Source organism: Oryctolagus cuniculus, chromosome 13 (genome assembly GCF_964237555.1).
Source record: "Oryctolagus cuniculus chromosome 13, mOryCun1.1, whole genome shotgun sequence".
NCBI classification, from domain to species: domain Eukaryota; kingdom Metazoa; phylum Chordata; class Mammalia; order Lagomorpha; family Leporidae; genus Oryctolagus; species Oryctolagus cuniculus.
The window spans coordinates 71174245-71191095 of record NC_091444.1 but is presented as its reverse complement, the minus strand read 5'-3'; the positions used below and the strand labels follow the sequence as shown (position 1 = coordinate 71191095).

The following is a 16851-nucleotide window of genomic DNA, read 5'->3' as shown; positions in this document are numbered from 1 at the left end:
CGTGCTGAGTAGGTGGCGGGGGGTGGGGGGTGGGGATAATCCAGCAAAATTAAGGTGTACAAAATAAGATACGGCAGGAATGCTTCACACCATGCCCTGTAACCCTGAATGGCTCCACCAATCTTCAGGATACTCTAAAAGTCACAAAACAGGCTTTGTTATGGTATAGCAGGTTAAGCTTCTGCCTGCATCACCAGCATCCCATATGGGCGCCAGTTAGAGTCCCAGCTGCTCCACTTCATATCCAGCTCCCTTCCGATGGCCTGGGGAAGCAGTGGAAGGTGGTCCAAGTGCTTGGGCCACTACACCCACGTGGGAGACCCAGAAGAAACTTCTGGCTTCTGGCTTTGGCCTGACTCAACCCCAGCCATTGGAGCTATTTGGGGAGTGAACCAGCAGACAGAAGATACTCACCTCCCTCCCCACCACCCTGCTGCCCTAACTCTGCCCCTCAAATAAATAAGAAATAAATCTTAAATAAGTAAAACTGAAAATCACAAAACAGAGGGTGTCACTGGGGTTTCTGTTTCATGTTCTGGTCACCAGTGGGTCAGACACATAGGAGGAGATGGCCACTGATGTTTAGATACAGCATCTACCTGCTTTGTACCAAGCATCCTTTACACCCTGGGTAGTTCAAAGATAGATCAAATACGAATCGAATCTCTCCTCTTAGTCGAGTAGAGTACTGACAAACATGGGCGATGAGTGGCTATAGTGAAAAAAATGGAGTTTCACATAAAAAACTGAGTCAACTTTTTAAAAAAATAGACACCCTTTTTTTGAAGCTTTATCCATTTGAAAGGCAGAGTGACAGAGAGAAACACACACACAGAGACAGACAGAGAGAGAGAGCGAGAGAGAGAGCACACTTTCATCCACTGGTTCACTCCACAAATGGCTGCAATGGCTAATGCTGGGCCAGACCAAAGCCAGGAGCCAAGAACTCCATCCAAGTCTCCTATGTGGGTGGCAGGGACTCAAACACCTTGGCCACGATCCACTGCTCCCCCACCCAGATGCATTAGCAGAAAGCTAGATCAGAAGCAGAGCTCTCTGAACAGGCACTCTGAACCAAGATGCTAGCATTACAAAGTGGTGGCTTACCCACTGTACCACTGGTTCACTCCCCAAATGCTTACAACATCCAGGGCTGGTCAAAGCCAAGAGCCTGAAACTCCATCTGAGTCTTCCATGAGGGTGTCAGGAGTCCAAGCACTTGAGCCATCATCCGTTGCCCCCCAGGATTCATAGGAAGTTAGATCGGAAAGCGGAGTAGCCAGGACTTGAACCAGCCCTCCAATATGGGATATGGGCATCTGAAGAGGCAGCTTAACCTTATGCATCAAAACACCTGCCCTGATTCTCCTTTAAAAAAAATGATTTATTGGGCCGGTGCCGTGGCTCACTAGGCTAATCCTCCACCTAGCGGCACTGGCACACCGGGTTCTAGTCCCGGTTGGGGCGCCGGATTCTGTCCCGGTTGCCCCTCTTCCAGGCCAGCTCTCTGCTGTGGCCAGGGAGTGCAGTGGAGGATGGCCCAGCTGCTTGGGCCCTGCACCCCATGGGAGACCAGGAAAAGCACCTGGCTCCTGGCTCCTGCCATCGGATCAGCGCAGTGCGCCGGCCGCAGTGCACCGGCCGCAGCGGCCATTGGAGGGTGAACCAACGGCAAAGGAAGACCTTTCTCTCTGTCTCTCTCTCTCTCACTGTCCACTCTGCCTGTCAAAAAAAAAAAAAAAAAAAAAAAAAAAGATTGGGGCCGGTGCTGTGGCTCACTAGGTTAATCCTCCGCCTGCAGTGCCGGCATCCCATGTGGGCACCGGGTTCTAGTCCTGGTTGCTCCTCTTCCAGTCCAGCTCTCTGCTGTGGCCCAGGAAGGCAGTGGAGGATGGCCCAGGTGCTTGGGCCCTGCACTCGCATGGGAGACCAGGAGGAAGCACCTGGCTCCTGGCTTCAGATCTGCACAGCGCCGGCTGTGGTGGCCATTTGGGGAGTGAACTAATGAAAGGAAGACCTTTCTCTCTGTCTCTCTGTCTCTCTGTCTGTAACTCTACCTGTTGAATAAATAAATAAAAATATTTAAAAAAAAAAAAAGATTTATTTATTTATTTGAGAAGCAGAGTTAGAGGGAGAGACAGAGACCTTCCATCCGTTGGTTCACTCCCCAAATGGCCTCAGTAGCCAGAGTCTGGCCGCTCCAAAGCCAGGAGCCAGGAGCTTCTTCCAGGTCTCCGAGGTGGGTGCAGGGGCCCAAGCACTTGAGCCATCCTCCACTGCTTTCCCAGGCCATCCTCAGGCAGCTGGACTGGAAGTGGAGCAGCCGCTGGTGCCACAGGTGGAGGATTAGACTTCGCCATAGCACCACCGGCCTCCTGATTCTGCTTTTGAAATATCTCTCAAATCCATCTGTTCCCATCACCATTACACTTGCTTAGGGGACCTTTAACTCTAGTCTGAATTGCTTCCCGTTTTCCATGCTGGAGCTGATGCAGTCTGCCCAGAGTCTGCATCTGACCGCGTCTTGTCCCTTTTTGGTTAAGTCTCCCCACCCTCTTGCCGGTTATTGACTAATGCGCGGTTTCCTCTCTGAAGCTGTTCCTGACTCCACCTCCCTTCCCCAGAGTGCAGCTAGATACCCATGCTGCGTGTTTCTGTCACACCCACAGTCACCGTGTCCAAGAATTTCCACTCCTGAGTACCTGCCGGTTTTCTAATCTGTAGTCCTCCCGAGAAGTTGAACTCTAAGGAAGCAAGCACACTGTTGACCCTGTTGTGTTTGCGCTGCCAGTGCTTAGTAAATACTCAAGCATTTGAATATGTGATTCAGTCAGTGTTGGAGGAGTAGGTTCGAGGCGTGGTGATATTTAAATTGGGCCATGAAGGGCGATTAACATGTGGCCATGCAGAGATGGGCATTGCTGACAAAAAAAAAAACAGGTAAAGAAAATATCAAATGATTTGACTCCAGAGCAACAGTTCACAAACAACAGCCTGTGAACCGTATCTGCATACCTGTACCCCCTGCCATTGCCTGGCTTTGTAAATACAGTTTTAGTGTAACTAAAGCTAGACTCATTCATGTACTTATATTGTCTGCGACTTTATTGCTACAGAGTTGAATGGTTGCACCCTCAGAGCCCCAAATACTTAATATCTGGCCCTTTACCAAAAAAGGTTGGCCACCGCTGTTATAGAATCTGAAGGGGGGAGTAGCAGGAAGTACAATTTGAAAGGTAGGTAGAGCTATAACAAATACCTAAGAAAACACATGCCAAAAAAGAAAGAGATCTCAACTCTAGACGCTGTAAGACATTGAGATACTGTTGAGAGATATTAGAGAGCTGAAGCAGTGCAGCTAAATCCTTAGTGCCTCATCAGAATTACCTAGAGGGTATTATAAACACCAACTGGCGGGCCCAATACCTTGGGGTCTCTGATCCAGTAGGTCTGTGGTGGAGCCCAAGTATTTTTTTTAAGATTTATTTTTTATTTATTTGAAAGTGTTACAGGGAGAAGTAGAGCCAGAGAGAGAGAGAGAGAGGTCTTCCCTCTGCTGGTTCACTCCCCAAATGACCACAACAGCCAGAGCTGAGCTGATCCGAGGCCAGGAGGCAAGAGCTCCTTCCAGGTCTCCCATGCGAGTGCAGGGCCCAAGGACTTGGGCCATCCTCTGCTGCATTCCCACGCCATAGCAGAGAGCTGGATCAGAAGTAGAGCAGCTAGGACTCAAACTGGTGCCCAATTTGATGCCAGTGTTGCAGGTTGGGGCCTTAACCCTCTGTGCCACGGCGCTGGCCCCCAAGTATTTCTTTTCTTTTCTTTTCTTTTTTTTTTGACAGGCAGAGTGGACAGTGAGAGAGAGAGAAAAAGGTCTTCCTTTTGCCGTTGGTTCACCCTCCAATGGCCGCCGCGGCCGGCGCGCTGCGGCCGGCGCACCGCGCTGATCCGATGGCAGGAGCCAGGTGCTTATCCTGGTCTCCCATGGGGTGCAGGGCCAAGCACTTGGGCCATCCTCCACTGCACTCCCTGGCCACAGCAGAGAGCTGGCCTGGAAGAGGGGCAACCGGGACAGAATCCGGTGCCCCCAAGTATTTCTAACAGGTGCTCAGAGGCTGCTGCCATTACTGCTGGTCCAGGGACCTACTATGAGAACCACAGGGCTTGTACCATCCATATATGTGAATTTTTAAAAAAATCATATAAAAATATCAGTTTTCAGTTGGAAGAACTTCTATCAATCCCCATTAAAATGACAGCAGGGGGGCTGGCACCGTGGTGTAGTGGTAAAGCCGCTGCCTGCACTGCCAGTATCCCATATGGGCACTGGTTCAAGTCCCAGCTGCTCCTCTTCCAATCCAGCTCTTTGCTATGGCCTGGGAAAGCAGTAGAAGATGGCCCAAGTCCCTGGGCCCCTGCACCTGTGTGGGAGCCCAAAAGAAGCTCCTGGTTCCTGGCTTCGGATCGGTGCAGCTCTGGCCATCGCAGCCAATTAGGGAGTGAACCAGCAGATGGAAGACCTCTCTCTCTCTCTCTCTCTCTCTCTCTCTCTGCCTCTCCTTCTCTCTGTGTGTAACTGACTTTCAAATAAATAAAATAAAATCTTTAAAAAAAAAAACACACAGCAGGGGGATGCATGTATTTCTGGGTGAATGGAAACTGACAGACTGATACTGAAATTTGTATAGAAATGAAAAAAGCCAAGAAAAGCTAGCAGAGACTTAAAGAAAACCAGCAAAGCTGGAGGACTTTTCACCACCAGACATCTAGACTTCTAAGATAGAATAATTAAAGCAGTATTTTATCAGTATAGAAAGAGAAAGTAAACAAACCAAACAGAAGAACAAATCCAGAAAGAGATCAACACTTGTGCTGTCATTTGATTTACAACAAAGGAGACCTGCAGTTGAGAAAAGATGGTCGTTTTAGAGAGTGGGGCTGAAATAATTTAGTATCAGTTTGTAACGCAATGAATCATGACCTCACGCCATACACAAAAATTCATTCCACATCAATTGTAGCAGTAAATATGGAAGGTGAAAAGAAATTATGCTTCTAGAATAAAACATAAGTGAATATTTTCATGACACTCAGGTAGCAATTTCTTAAATAGAACAAAAGAAGTTCTTACTGAAAGGAAAAAAACTGATAGATTAACTATGACTAATTAAGTTTTAGCTATCAAAAGGCTCCCATTAACAGAGACAGGCAAACCACTGAGCAATAAAAGATAGCGGCAATAAATATCCAACAAAAGATTTGTATCTAGAATACAGAAAGAACTAAAAAAAAATTTTCTAAGACAATTTGAAAAAAAAAATGTAGAAAACTCAGACAGGTGCTTTGTAAGAGGATCTCCAGATGGCCAGTTCAATATTAGGCAAAAAGTGCCCAACACCGTTAGTCCTCATGAAATGAAGAAATCAAATCAATGAAATGGAAAGCCCCACAAGATACTGCTCCATAGCTATGGTGCAGGCATGTTAGAGGTGCCAGTCCTGCTGGGAGGCAGTGTAAATCAGTACAACCACCTCAGAAAACGGTTTGGCTGTAGCCACCAGTGTGGATACGTTACAACTCAGAAATCGTATATAAGTCTGTATCCAACAAGTGCATATTGTTCATTGTCCCTTGTCGTGTTCTCTTGTATCTGCTTACTTAACCCAGGCTGTAGTTCTCTCCCAAGTCTTCATTTCTTCAGGAGCAAGCTGATAGCAAACGTTATGGCATAGTGGTTTTCTTCAGAAAACACTACTGGGGGCCAGTGTTGTGGCACAGTGGGTAAAGCCACTGCCTGCGATACTGGCATCCCATATGGGCACCAGCTCATGTCCTGGCCACTCCACTTCTGATCCAGCTCCCTGCTAGTGGTGTAGGAAAAAAACAGTGGAAGATGGCCTGAGTGTTTGGACCCCTGCCACCCACATGAGAGATCTAGATGAAGCTCCAGGCTCCTGGCTTTAGCTGGGCCAGACTTGGCCATTGCAGCCAGCTGGAGAGGGAACCAGTGGATGAAAGATTCTTGCTCTCACTCTTTCACTGTGTGTGTATGTGTGTGTGTGTGTCCAACTCTAAAATAAATTACTTAAAAAAATCCTGCCATTAAAATTAGCTTTTTATTTCATCTGCGAATATAGTCTGATTTGTTTAGTTGTGCCCTTACCATTGGACATGGTAGGTTCTTTCTTGTTTTGCTTGCTTATTTGTTTTCTTGCTATTATAAATATTAGCATAAAAAGAAAAAATATACCTTTGTGTGTGTGTGAGAGAGAGAGAGAGAGTATGTGTGTATTTGTGTCTGAAGATAGATGATAAATGCTTTCACATCATTAGCTTTGCTGTGATTAATAACTGTTTTGATCACCTTTGCTTGTTTTTTCTTTGTAGCCCTGTGGCTTATTGTGAACTAGACTGGCCACTGACCCCACAGTTGGCATCCTGGTGATGTCACCATTCTCCTGAAATTCCTGCATCTTGTGTGAACTCTCCTATTTCCTGGCTCCTCTGTCATCTTAGCTTACTGCTTTGTGGAGGGAAAAAATCACACCCCATTACCTCACAGTAGCTTCCTGAGTAAGGTAGACATACGAGCTAAGCTTTTTAGATTTTGCAGGTCTTAAAACTATCTTTTATTTTACCATAATCTTAATTAATTATTAGTTGCACATAGAATTCTAGTTTAGAGTTTATTCCAGCTGTCATAGGAATTACTCCATTGTCTTCTGACTTCCAGTGTTGCTGGCAAGAAGTCTGTTGCTGTTCTGATGCCTGATCTTTAGTTTGTTTTGTTTGTTGTTTAACCTTTTATGTTGAGATTATTTCAGACATACAGTGGTATTTTAGTTTTATTCATTAGGTTGTTTGCTGATGACCCCTTTCAGTTGGAAACGTGTGCTTCTATTTAGGGACATTTTCTTAAATTATTTTCTATATTTTGATCATTTCTACCTCGCTGTTTTCTGTGATTCTTTCTGGAACGCTATTCAGATGTTGGCCTTCCCAGACTTATCTTATGTTTTATTTTTTCTTATTATTCAGCTTTCTACTTTTTAAAAAAATATATAGTTGAGAAAGAGAAAGGAGAGATCAAGTACACTTCTGTATACTGGTTCACTCTCCAAATGCCCGGGAGCCAGGAACACAATGTAGGTCTCTGACTTGGGTGACAGCAACCCAGTGACCTGAGCTATTGCCACTGCCTTCCAGAGCTGCAGCAGCAGGAGGCTGGAGCCAGGAGCTGCAGGCAGGCACCAAATCCAGGCACTTTGGTGTGGCGTGCGCTTAACCGGGTCTGAACCACTGAGCCAAACACCCATCCCCACCTTCAAAAAAAATATTTGTTGTACTTTTCTACTTTCTCAACTTTATCTTGTTTTGGTTATCTTTATTTTTTTTTCTGTTTTCCTACTGTTTTAAGAGCCTTTCTTTTTTAAAAAAAAAAATAGCATCGTGTTGTTTATGGATTCAGTATCTCCTCCCGTCTCTCCGAGGACATCAGTGATGCCCTTTTGTGACATTTCAGCCTTGCATAGCTCGTTTCCCACAGGCTGCTTTTTTTGTTTTGGTGCACCTTCCATGTTACACGTTTCCCAAGAGTGGAGCACTAAGAAACTGATGGGAAGTCCCGCCCTGGCCTCTCCTGCCTGTGCTCTTCCCCTGGGAGGGCCTTGCTGACTGCTTCACTGGGGACCCTGGCTGTCAGCCCTTTCTGGCTCAGAATGTTTGGCTTCCCCAAGGAAGACCCTTAAACCTTCTGTCCAGAGGGTGTCAGTTGGCTTCATTCATTGCCTTGCTTTCAGCGTGGTTCCTCCCCTTCTTCAGTTCTGCTCTGTGGCCCCCACTTCAAAGTTTGTCTTTTACCTTCCTTAATAGTCAGCACCTGGCTTTCTGATCTGATTACTTCTTTTTTTTTTTTTTTTTTTTTTTTTTTTTTTTTTTTTTTTTTTTTATCTTTTATTTAATGAATATAAATTTCCAAAGTACGACTCATGGGTTACAATGGCTTCCCCCCCCATACCGTCCCTCCCACCAACAACCCTCCCCTTTCCCACTCCCTCTCCCCTTCCATTCACATCAAGATTCATTTTCGATTATCTTAATATACAGAACTGATCTGATTACTTCTGAAGGACGTGTTCACCCAGCCCTGCTCCTCTCGGCACCACCCTCCCTCACTACAGTTGCAGGACTCAGCACCACCAGTGCCTGAGCTTTGGGCACTTGCTGGCTGGTCATTGGCTCTCCCCAGCTGCTGATGTAAAAGTTAGCCGCCTGGGGCCATCTTAGTCCATCACCACCTGGTTTTTCACCCTCCAACTTCCCTAATTTTGTTGCTGTCATCTCTTTCCCTGTTGTTTCTGTCTTTATGATTTATACCTCTTTTTAAAAAAGATTTATTTATTTGAGAGGCAGAGGGAAAGGTCTTCCATCCTCTGGTTCACTCCCAAATGGCTGCGATAGCTGGAGCTGGGTGGATCCGAAGCCAGGAGCCAGAAGCTGCTTCTGGGTTTCCCATGTGGATGCAGGGGTGCAAGCACTTGGGCCATCTTCTGTTGCTTTTCTGCTGGATTGGACGAGGAGCAGCTGGGATTTGAACTGGCACCCATACGGGATGCCGGTGCCACAGCCGGAGGCTTAACCTACTTTTCTTTCTTTCTTTCTTTTCTTTCTTTCCTTCCTTCCTTCCTTCCTTCCTTCCTTTCTCTTTCTTTCTTTCTTTCTTTCTTTCTTCCTTTCTTCCTTTCTTCCTTTCTTCCTTTCTTCCTTTCTTCCTTTCTTCCTTTCTTCCTTTCTTCCTTTCTTCCTTTCTTCCTTTCTTCCTTTCTTCCTTTCTTCCTTTCTTTCTTTCTTTCTTTCTTTCTTTCTTTCTTTCTGGCAGAGTGGACACTGAGAGAAAGAGACAGAGAGAAAGGTCTTCCTTTTGCCGTTGGTTCACCCTCCAATGGCCGCCATGGCCAGCGTGCTGCGGCCGGCGCACCGCACTGATCCGATGGCAGGCGCCAGGTGCTTTTCCTGATCTCCCATGGGGTACAGGGCCCAAGTACTTGGGCCATCCTCCACTGCACTCCCTGGCCACAGCAGAGAGCTGGCCTGGAAGAGGGGCAACCGGGACAGAATCTGGCGCCCCGACCGGGACTAGAACCCGGTGTGCCGGCGCCGCAAGGCGGAGGATTAGCCTAGTGAGCCGTGGCGCCGGCCATGGAGGCTTAACCTACTATGCCACAGCGCCAGCCCTGCTTTATGTCTTTTTTAAAAGTAAGAAATAAGGGCCAGTGTGTGGCACAGCAGGTTAAGCCACCACTTGGGATGCTGGCATGCCCTATGGGAGTGCCTGTTGGAGTCCTGGCTGCTCCACTCTCAGTGCAGCCCCCTGCTGATGTGCCTGGGAAGGCAGCAGAGGAGGATGTAAGTGCTTCTGCCCTGCCACCCACACGGGAGACAGGGATGGAGCTCCTGGCTCCAGGCTTCAGCTTGGCCCAGCCAGGCCATTGCAGCCATTTGGGGAGTGAACCAGGGCATGGAAGATTCTCTCTCTCTTCTGTGTGTGTCCCCTCTCTGTGTCACTCAGCTTGTCAAATAAATAAATCAATCCCAATATTGCTGTAGTGGAGTTGCTAGAAGGAGAGGAGATAAATATGAGTCCAACTCACTATCTTTGGCCAGAGGTTTCCCCCTGGCTATGGAAAAACACGATGTGGGCAGCACTAAGTTACAACAGCCTTCCCACAGACAGCTTGGGGGATTACTCAGTGGGAACCACAAAGCTAGCGCCAGTAATAGGTGCTGGAACTAAAGCCCTCAATGACCCCAGACATGACCGAGGCCAGGAGCCAGGAACTCAGTCCACGTCTCCCAGAAGGGTGGCAGGAACCCAATTACTCAAGCCATCACCACTGCCTCCGAGGGTCCACTTTAGCAGGAAGCTGGCGTTAGGAACCAGAACTGGGGATTGAACCCAGCACTCTGACAAGCGGCGTGGGTGCCTTAACCGGCATGTCAGCGCTAGGCCGAACACCCACCCTGATGGTAGCTTTTTTCTTTTTTTATGCAGATAAAATGGTGAGGAACACAGAGGCAGGGTCTGTCTGGGGCGATTCCAGTGGCAGGGATCCTTGAGGCTGCGGTGCATCCCTCCCACGGCTGTGTACTGACGCCTGCTTTACCGTGGCTTTTTCTCTTCAACGAAACCCGTTTGTGTTCTTTCTCCCGCCCCTACCCCGCACCTGACTTACAGGATGACGAGAGCCTCAGGTACCTCACACACGAGGAAAAGGATGTCATCCTGTTTTTTGAGGAGACTCTGGATTCCTTGGAAGATGACTTTGAGGAGCCGGTCCAGTGTGACAGCGGGATCCACTGCCACTCCCCACAGTCCCTGGAGGAGAGCGCTTCCAGTCACTCTGAGCCTGAAGATGTCATCGATCTGGTGCAGCCAGGACCTTCGGCTGGGGAAGCGGAGCGCCCTGCGGCCGTGACCCAGCCAGCAGGTGAGGGGTCCCCACCCAGAGGCGCGTTCTGTGTGTGCTCCTGCCGCTGCGGATGCACTTGAGGTTTCTGCGATTTTTACCGGGGAGAGGGCGGGCATTTGGCCTTGTGGTTAAAATGCCACTTGGGACTCCTGCAGCCAGTACCACAGTGCCTGGGTCCAAGTTCTGACTCTGCTCCCAGTTCCAGCTTCTTGCTAACACACACCCGCGGAGGCAGCAGGGGCTAGCTCAAGGACTTGGGTCTGTGCCAGCCACATGGGAAACCTAGGTGGAGTTCCAGGCTCCTGACTGTGGCCTGGTCTAGCCCTGGCTGTAGTGAGCATTTGAGGAATGAAATTACAGACGGGATGCATCTCTCTCTGTGTCTTTCAAATTAAAACAGATGTTTAGAGGGGATTAGCATCCTCTTAGTAGTGTGATTGTCTAACGAAGAGAAACCCCAAAAGGACTAGAATAAAGAAATGAGACTAACTGACTATGTAAGTAGAAAAAATAGAATGGATGGATAGAAGAAAAACTGAATGGATGGATAGATAGGGAGGGAAGGGGGGAGGGAGGCAATTGGAAATGGCTTCCAGATAACAATTGCATTTTACAAAGAACACACAGGAGACCTGGTATTCGGGTGCCAGCCTTGACCCGCTTGTACAGCTTGACTCCCCAGATGAGAGCGTTGACCTCAGTACCTGCTTTGTCCCTTCCGCTTCACTCCGAGTGGCTCCATAGAGAGCTGTGCTTTGGTCCAGGGCGTCCTGTGGAGGACTTGGAGGGACAGGGACACAGAGACGTCTCTGCAGTCTGTTTTCTCCCTGATTCAAAAGGTTATTCGGAAACAGAAGAGGGCAAGGAGGTGGGATTGGGAAGGATGAGGAATGACTTGGAGGGAACACTTGTTCTGGTCTCTATAAAATCCCGCCATGCCTCATGAGCCTCCGCAAGTGCCTGCACGTGTGTGTGTGTGTGTGTGTGTGCACGTGTGCGTGGAAGCAAGGCTGTGCATCACTCGGAATGTCACAGAGGAACAGAGGTATGGTTATGGTTATGGTTTCCGTTCTAAGGATGGAGCTTGGGCTCCAGGCATCTCTTCAAAGCGCAGGGTGAATTTGGCATTTTTATTACACTTCCGCTGTGAAGTGTAGCTCCTCAAAGTGATTTGAGCCAGCTGAGCCTTATGAAGTGTCCGTTCACGTCATCACACCAAGGGGAAACAGGCCGCCCGCGCCCGCCGATTCCCTTAAGATGGCGTTGTCAGAGCGGTGCTGAGTGCCTCCTGGGTGGCAGGCACTGCGTGAGGAAATGGTGAGAACAGAGTGAGGACAGGGATCCCACCTGGGGCTGCCGAGAGGCCTTGCCGTGTCGCGTGGAAGGACCTGCACTGCCTGGGGTCACCTTTGCGGGCAGTCTCTGCCTCCTGCCCACGCCCCTCGGCTCAGCTGCCCTTTCCCCGGGTGCTTGCTAGGTGCTGCCTGCAGCTTCAGACCTGCAGGCCTCTGGCCGTCACCGATCTGGTCATTCTCAGTGCACGGTCCTAAGAACTGGTCACTCCTTCTCTTTCACTGTAGTGTCCAGGGCACCGGCTCCCGGGGCACCCTGGAAGTTGGCATTGTGTCGCTGTGAGACTCCCTTAAATCCAGGGAGGAAGAAATGTGTGGTGACTGTAACATCAAGTGGGAGCTTATGTGGCATCTCCCTGCCTTCCAGGGGCTGCACCTGTCGGGAAGGAAGACGCGCCCATCCTTGAGTGCGAGAAACCAGAGGCCGAGAGTGCCCAGCCGCCGGACCCCACAGAGCTGGGCGCCCTTCCTCCGCCAGCTTCCCCACCCAGCACCTTGGCCCCGGGCCCCCCCAGGAAAGAGCCGCTCTCCCCTCCTCCAGCAGAGCACCCCAAACTGTCCCGCTCCATCCCCACTCCTCTGGTCCTCGCCCAGAGGATTTCCGAGAAGTTGGTAGGAGGCGAGGCGCTGTCGCCCACGTCCCCTTTGAAGGAGGGCAGGCCCGGAGAAGGGAGGACGCCCGGGGAGCCCTCGCCGTGGCACAGACACCCCGCGCAGCCTGCACCCAAGGTGCACCGCTTCCCCAGCAACATCAGCGTGACCAACAGTGCGGGGAAGGAATTCAACAAGACCATCTCCAAGGCTGCCGTCAACGTGCAGGAGCGCAGAGCGCAGGTCCTGGCCAACATCAACGGCGTCTCCTTCCTCACCGCAGCGGCCGGCAGGGAGGATGCGGCCCCCAAGAATGACCTCGAGCAGAGGAGAGGCCCCCCTCCGGGTCAGGCGACCCAGGAGCAGAGCGGGGGTGGCCCACAGGCAGCACAGGCCAGCCGCCAGCACTCCCGAGGTGTGCAGACCGAGCGGTGCCCGGCGCTGGCCAACGGCTTCCAGAGCATCCACGACGTCCTGCAGAGCGAGCCCAGCCCCTTCGTGTCCACCGGCAAGACGGTCACCATCCGTCCGGACCCAGCTCTTCCCGGTAAACTGGCACGCCAGAGCGCCAGCAAGAGCTGCTGCGACGGTGGGCCGCCGCCCAGGAGGCGAACGGGCTCTCTCCCGAGGGCGGCCGGCTTCAGACCCCAGGGCATCACCGTGCAGTTCTCTGGCCGAGGCTCCACCGAGGAGGCTCGCCGGGAGGCCCTGAGGAAGCTCGGGCTCCTGAAAGAGAACTTGTGACAGAGACCGGCCGGCTCGCCAGCCGTGGCCTGCGGAGTGGCCAGAGCGGACCGTGTTCCCCTCCCCCGCTGGGTTTGTTCCATCCTGCAGAGCCAGGAGCTCCCGGCCTAAAGAGCAGCTGTGGCTCCTGCTGCGCCTGCCCTGCAGAGAGTCTGGGACAGAGGCCGCGGGCTGGGGGTGGGGCAGGGGAAGAGCCGAGCACTGCCCACTCCCCACTGCCGTCCCACCGCTTCTGTACAGGGCAGACCCTGGGCCCAGGTCTCCCAGGACCTCCGGGGATCAGCTCCCAGGGTTTCCAGATGCCATGTGCTTTGCGAGCTGGGGAGGGGGCACATGTGACTTGTGACACTGGCACAGGCAGAGGACGTGGAAGCCAGGTCAGAGCTCTTCTCAGGACCCCCCCCCACACACACACACACGCACTTCCCTAGAGAATTAAAAATGCTTAGGGTGCTTTCTCCCTCTGTTTCTGAAGGGTGAAAGGTGGTACTTCGGCTCTAGCTGTGCTCTCATTTCTTGATATAACTTAGCTTCCCCAGGGTTTTCACTGGAAATAAAATGAGACCTTTGGGTTATGGTCAACTACAGTTTTGGATTGTGAGGGTGCAACAGGTTGAGTCTGGAAAAGGTGATGATTTTGAGAGAGCCAGTCTCATTGGACTACACGGTCTGCGTTACTCAGACATAAACATGTATCTGTGTTGTGTGTCTCTGTGTACATAACCTATGTTGTAGATACATACGTGTTAGCATATACATACACATATTTGGGTGTGTATGCATATTCCCAGTTACACGAATAGAAGCGTGTGAGGACCCTGTGAAGTCACCGTAGGATGTGCGCACTTGCTGTTCTGATGGACACAGGCGCCTCAGCGTCGTGATGGTGTCAGCTTCCTAATCTGGACGTCTCGGGAGGATACAGCGCCACGGTATTTTGGGGACTCCAGAGTGAGTTCACTCCACGCTGTGTGCCCCTGTTCCCAGTTAAAGTCAGGTGCCCTGCTTCCACGTGAGAAGAAGCTCCCTATTCAGTGAAGAACATTTAAAGATTCCTCCCCTTCATCACCTAGTGTTAGTTTTGCATGTTCCGGGGCAGCCAGTGAGCTGAAGGACAGAGATCTGTTGTTGTCATCATCGTGGTTGCAATTCCAGCAAAGTTTTATCGCAAAAGTAAAGAGACAGCAACTGGTACACCTGATAGGCCAGGCGGGCCTCAGCAGAGGCTGAGAGCCAGAAGCAGACTCTTAAAGGGCCCCGCTGGTTCTGTTCCGTGAGCGAAATCTCAGGACTACCTTAGAAGAGGCAGGCAGTGAACCAGGCTGCACAGCGTGCAGAGACCTGGACAACTCGCAGGCTGAGCCCTCCACGCTGGGCTGGGCCACCCGTGTGATCCTCCAAAAATAGCCAGGGCAGGGCTGCCCAGAAGCCACGCCCTGCGTGTGTGTGTCACAGCCAGCGGGGACAGAGCCCGGCTCCATCCTGTTGAGTGTTACTGAAATTCAGACTTCTGCATGTGCCTGAAGGGCATTTGTCCTAGTGTCCAGTGGGTCGTGTCAGTTACGGAAGACAGAGGATTGTCCTGTCTTCCTTGGAACTACAGGAAGGAAGGGGTCGCACCCAACTCTTGTTCTCCTGACGTAATCTCACAGATTCCCCAGGATCCTGATTGTAAATAGGTGCTTTGATCATACAGCTTTTAACCAGGGTTAGTTAGGTTTAGTTTCCTCCTGTTTTTGTTGAACTTGTTGAAAGTGTTCTTGAAGGCCCGTGTCCTTTCTGCAGAGTGAATGGCACCCAGCGTGTGTAATAGTGGAGGGGCTCGCTACGGCTCATGTCTGCAGTGCCCTGTGGGCAGACCTGACCTTGTGATTCATTGTGAGCAGGGTGCACTCAACTCTGTGTTAATGTATTTGCTCTCAAAGTGATGTATTTGAGAAATAAGTTTAGAGTTTTACTCTAAGTATGAGCAACTTTATTTTTACATTATATACTATATTCTCAATTACTTTCTTTTTGGTGGTTACAGCCTTCACTTTATTTATTCATAATTTCCTCCTGTCTAATTTATTCCTAATTCTGCTGTTATTCTGGTCACTTCTCATGGTGCACGCACGCCCTGGTGATGAAAGCCGGATGATGTGTGCAAGGTTCAAACCACAGCTGCTCCTGCCCTCGGCACAAGTCCGTGTCAGGCTAACACGAAGCCTGGCGTGCCCTTGTCACCACTGTGTGATGGGCTGTGCTCGAAGGCCTCCATTTCAAAGCAAAATCATGGTGAAAGGAAGAACAGCCTGCTGTGGCACACCCTGGGAGGCAGCGGGTGATGGCTGCGGTGCCTGGTCCCGGCCTCTCGCTGTGGGAGACCTGCACTGAGTTCCTGGCTCCTGGCTTTGGCGTGGCCCAGCCCTGGTCGTTGCTAGCGTGTGGGGAGTGAACCAGCAGATGGGAGCTCTTTCTCCATCTGTGTCTCTACCTTTCAATTAAAATGAAATTAATAAAAAGAAGAGGAATGATGAACTCTAAGAGTCTAGAGTTTTATTTTTTGTTTGTTTCAAGCAATGTTTATGAGCCAGTCTTTACTTTCATGAAACTGTCTTAATACTTGAAAACCAGGAAAGAAAATTCTCCTTCGCTCTTTGGAAGGGGTGCACAAGTGGCCAAACCTCAGTCTGCAGGTGGTCACTTTGCAGGCCCAGGGGGTAACAACGTTTGCTCCAGTCCTTCTTCCTCCTCACTCCTTGATATTTGCTTCCCAGCGTGCATACATATCTTCACCAAGTCGGCAGCAGTGTGGATCTTTGCTCTCCGCCTGCCTGCCTGAGCCCACCTGCTGGTTGAGGAGACAGGCATAGGAAAGTCCCCGTTGCAGGGACAGGAGCTGTCGGAGTTCTGAGGGCAATGCCATTCACAGTGTCCGCCGGTGCCTCTGCCTCTGCCCCTGCCCCATGACCTGAGCTTTCGAAGGAGATGCAAAGGCCAGGGCCCAAGGCCGGAGCTGCCTTCCTGTCTCATGGGGCTACACCAGCTGCTGTCTTAACAGTACAAGATGAATGGCGCGGAATTCCTGGTGGGCAGTTCCCGCAGTCGGATCCCCATTTGAAACCAGCTTTATGAAGATCTCAGGGGACCTGTGTAACTCTTCAGATCGACCTTTTATTAAAAAAAAAAAAAAATTCCTAGGGACCAGGATTGTGCAGGGGGTCAAGCTGCAGCTTAGCACGCCAGCATCAGAGTGCTGGCTGCAGTCTCAGCCACTCTCCTTGGACCCGCTCCCTGCTGATGCTCCTGGAGGCAGCAGATGATGGTCCAAGTGCTTGAGTCCCTGCCACTCACGGGGGAGACCAGGATGGAGTTCCTGCCTCCTGGTTTTGGCCTGGCCCAGCCCCATCTGCTGCAGCCATTTGTGGGATGGACCAGCGGATGGAAGATCTCTCTCCCCTTTTCTGTTGCTCTGCCTTTCAAATAAATGACATAACAGATCCTAAATACATACACACCCGCACACACACACAAGATACATTCTTTTCAAATAACTGCTTTTCCAATCTGGCTCTCCAGGTTGTGACCTGCAGAGGATTTGGTGGCCGTGTTCTCTATACAGGTCACCCCAGGAGTCAGCCCTTGAGTGCTCATTAAAGGAGGGGGAAAGAGGAAGAAGAGAAACGTGACAGTGTGTGCCTCAGAATCTTTGC

General features: G+C 50.5%; 1 protein-coding gene across 1 annotated transcript in view; it reads left to right on the top strand.

Annotated features, from left to right (window-relative positions):
- The window catches only part of PROSER2 (proline and serine rich 2), a 49423-nt gene extending 33747 nt beyond the window's left edge, over positions 1-15676 (top strand). The window contains exons 3-4 of the mRNA XM_002717494.5: positions 10235-10487; positions 12189-15676. Of these exons, the coding sequence (XP_002717540.2) occupies positions 10235-10487; positions 12189-13156 (1221 nt within the window). The 3' untranslated portion in view covers positions 13157-15676. The remainder of the gene's footprint in view (positions 1-10234; positions 10488-12188) is intronic.
- The last annotated feature ends 1175 nt before the right edge of the window (positions 15677-16851 follow it).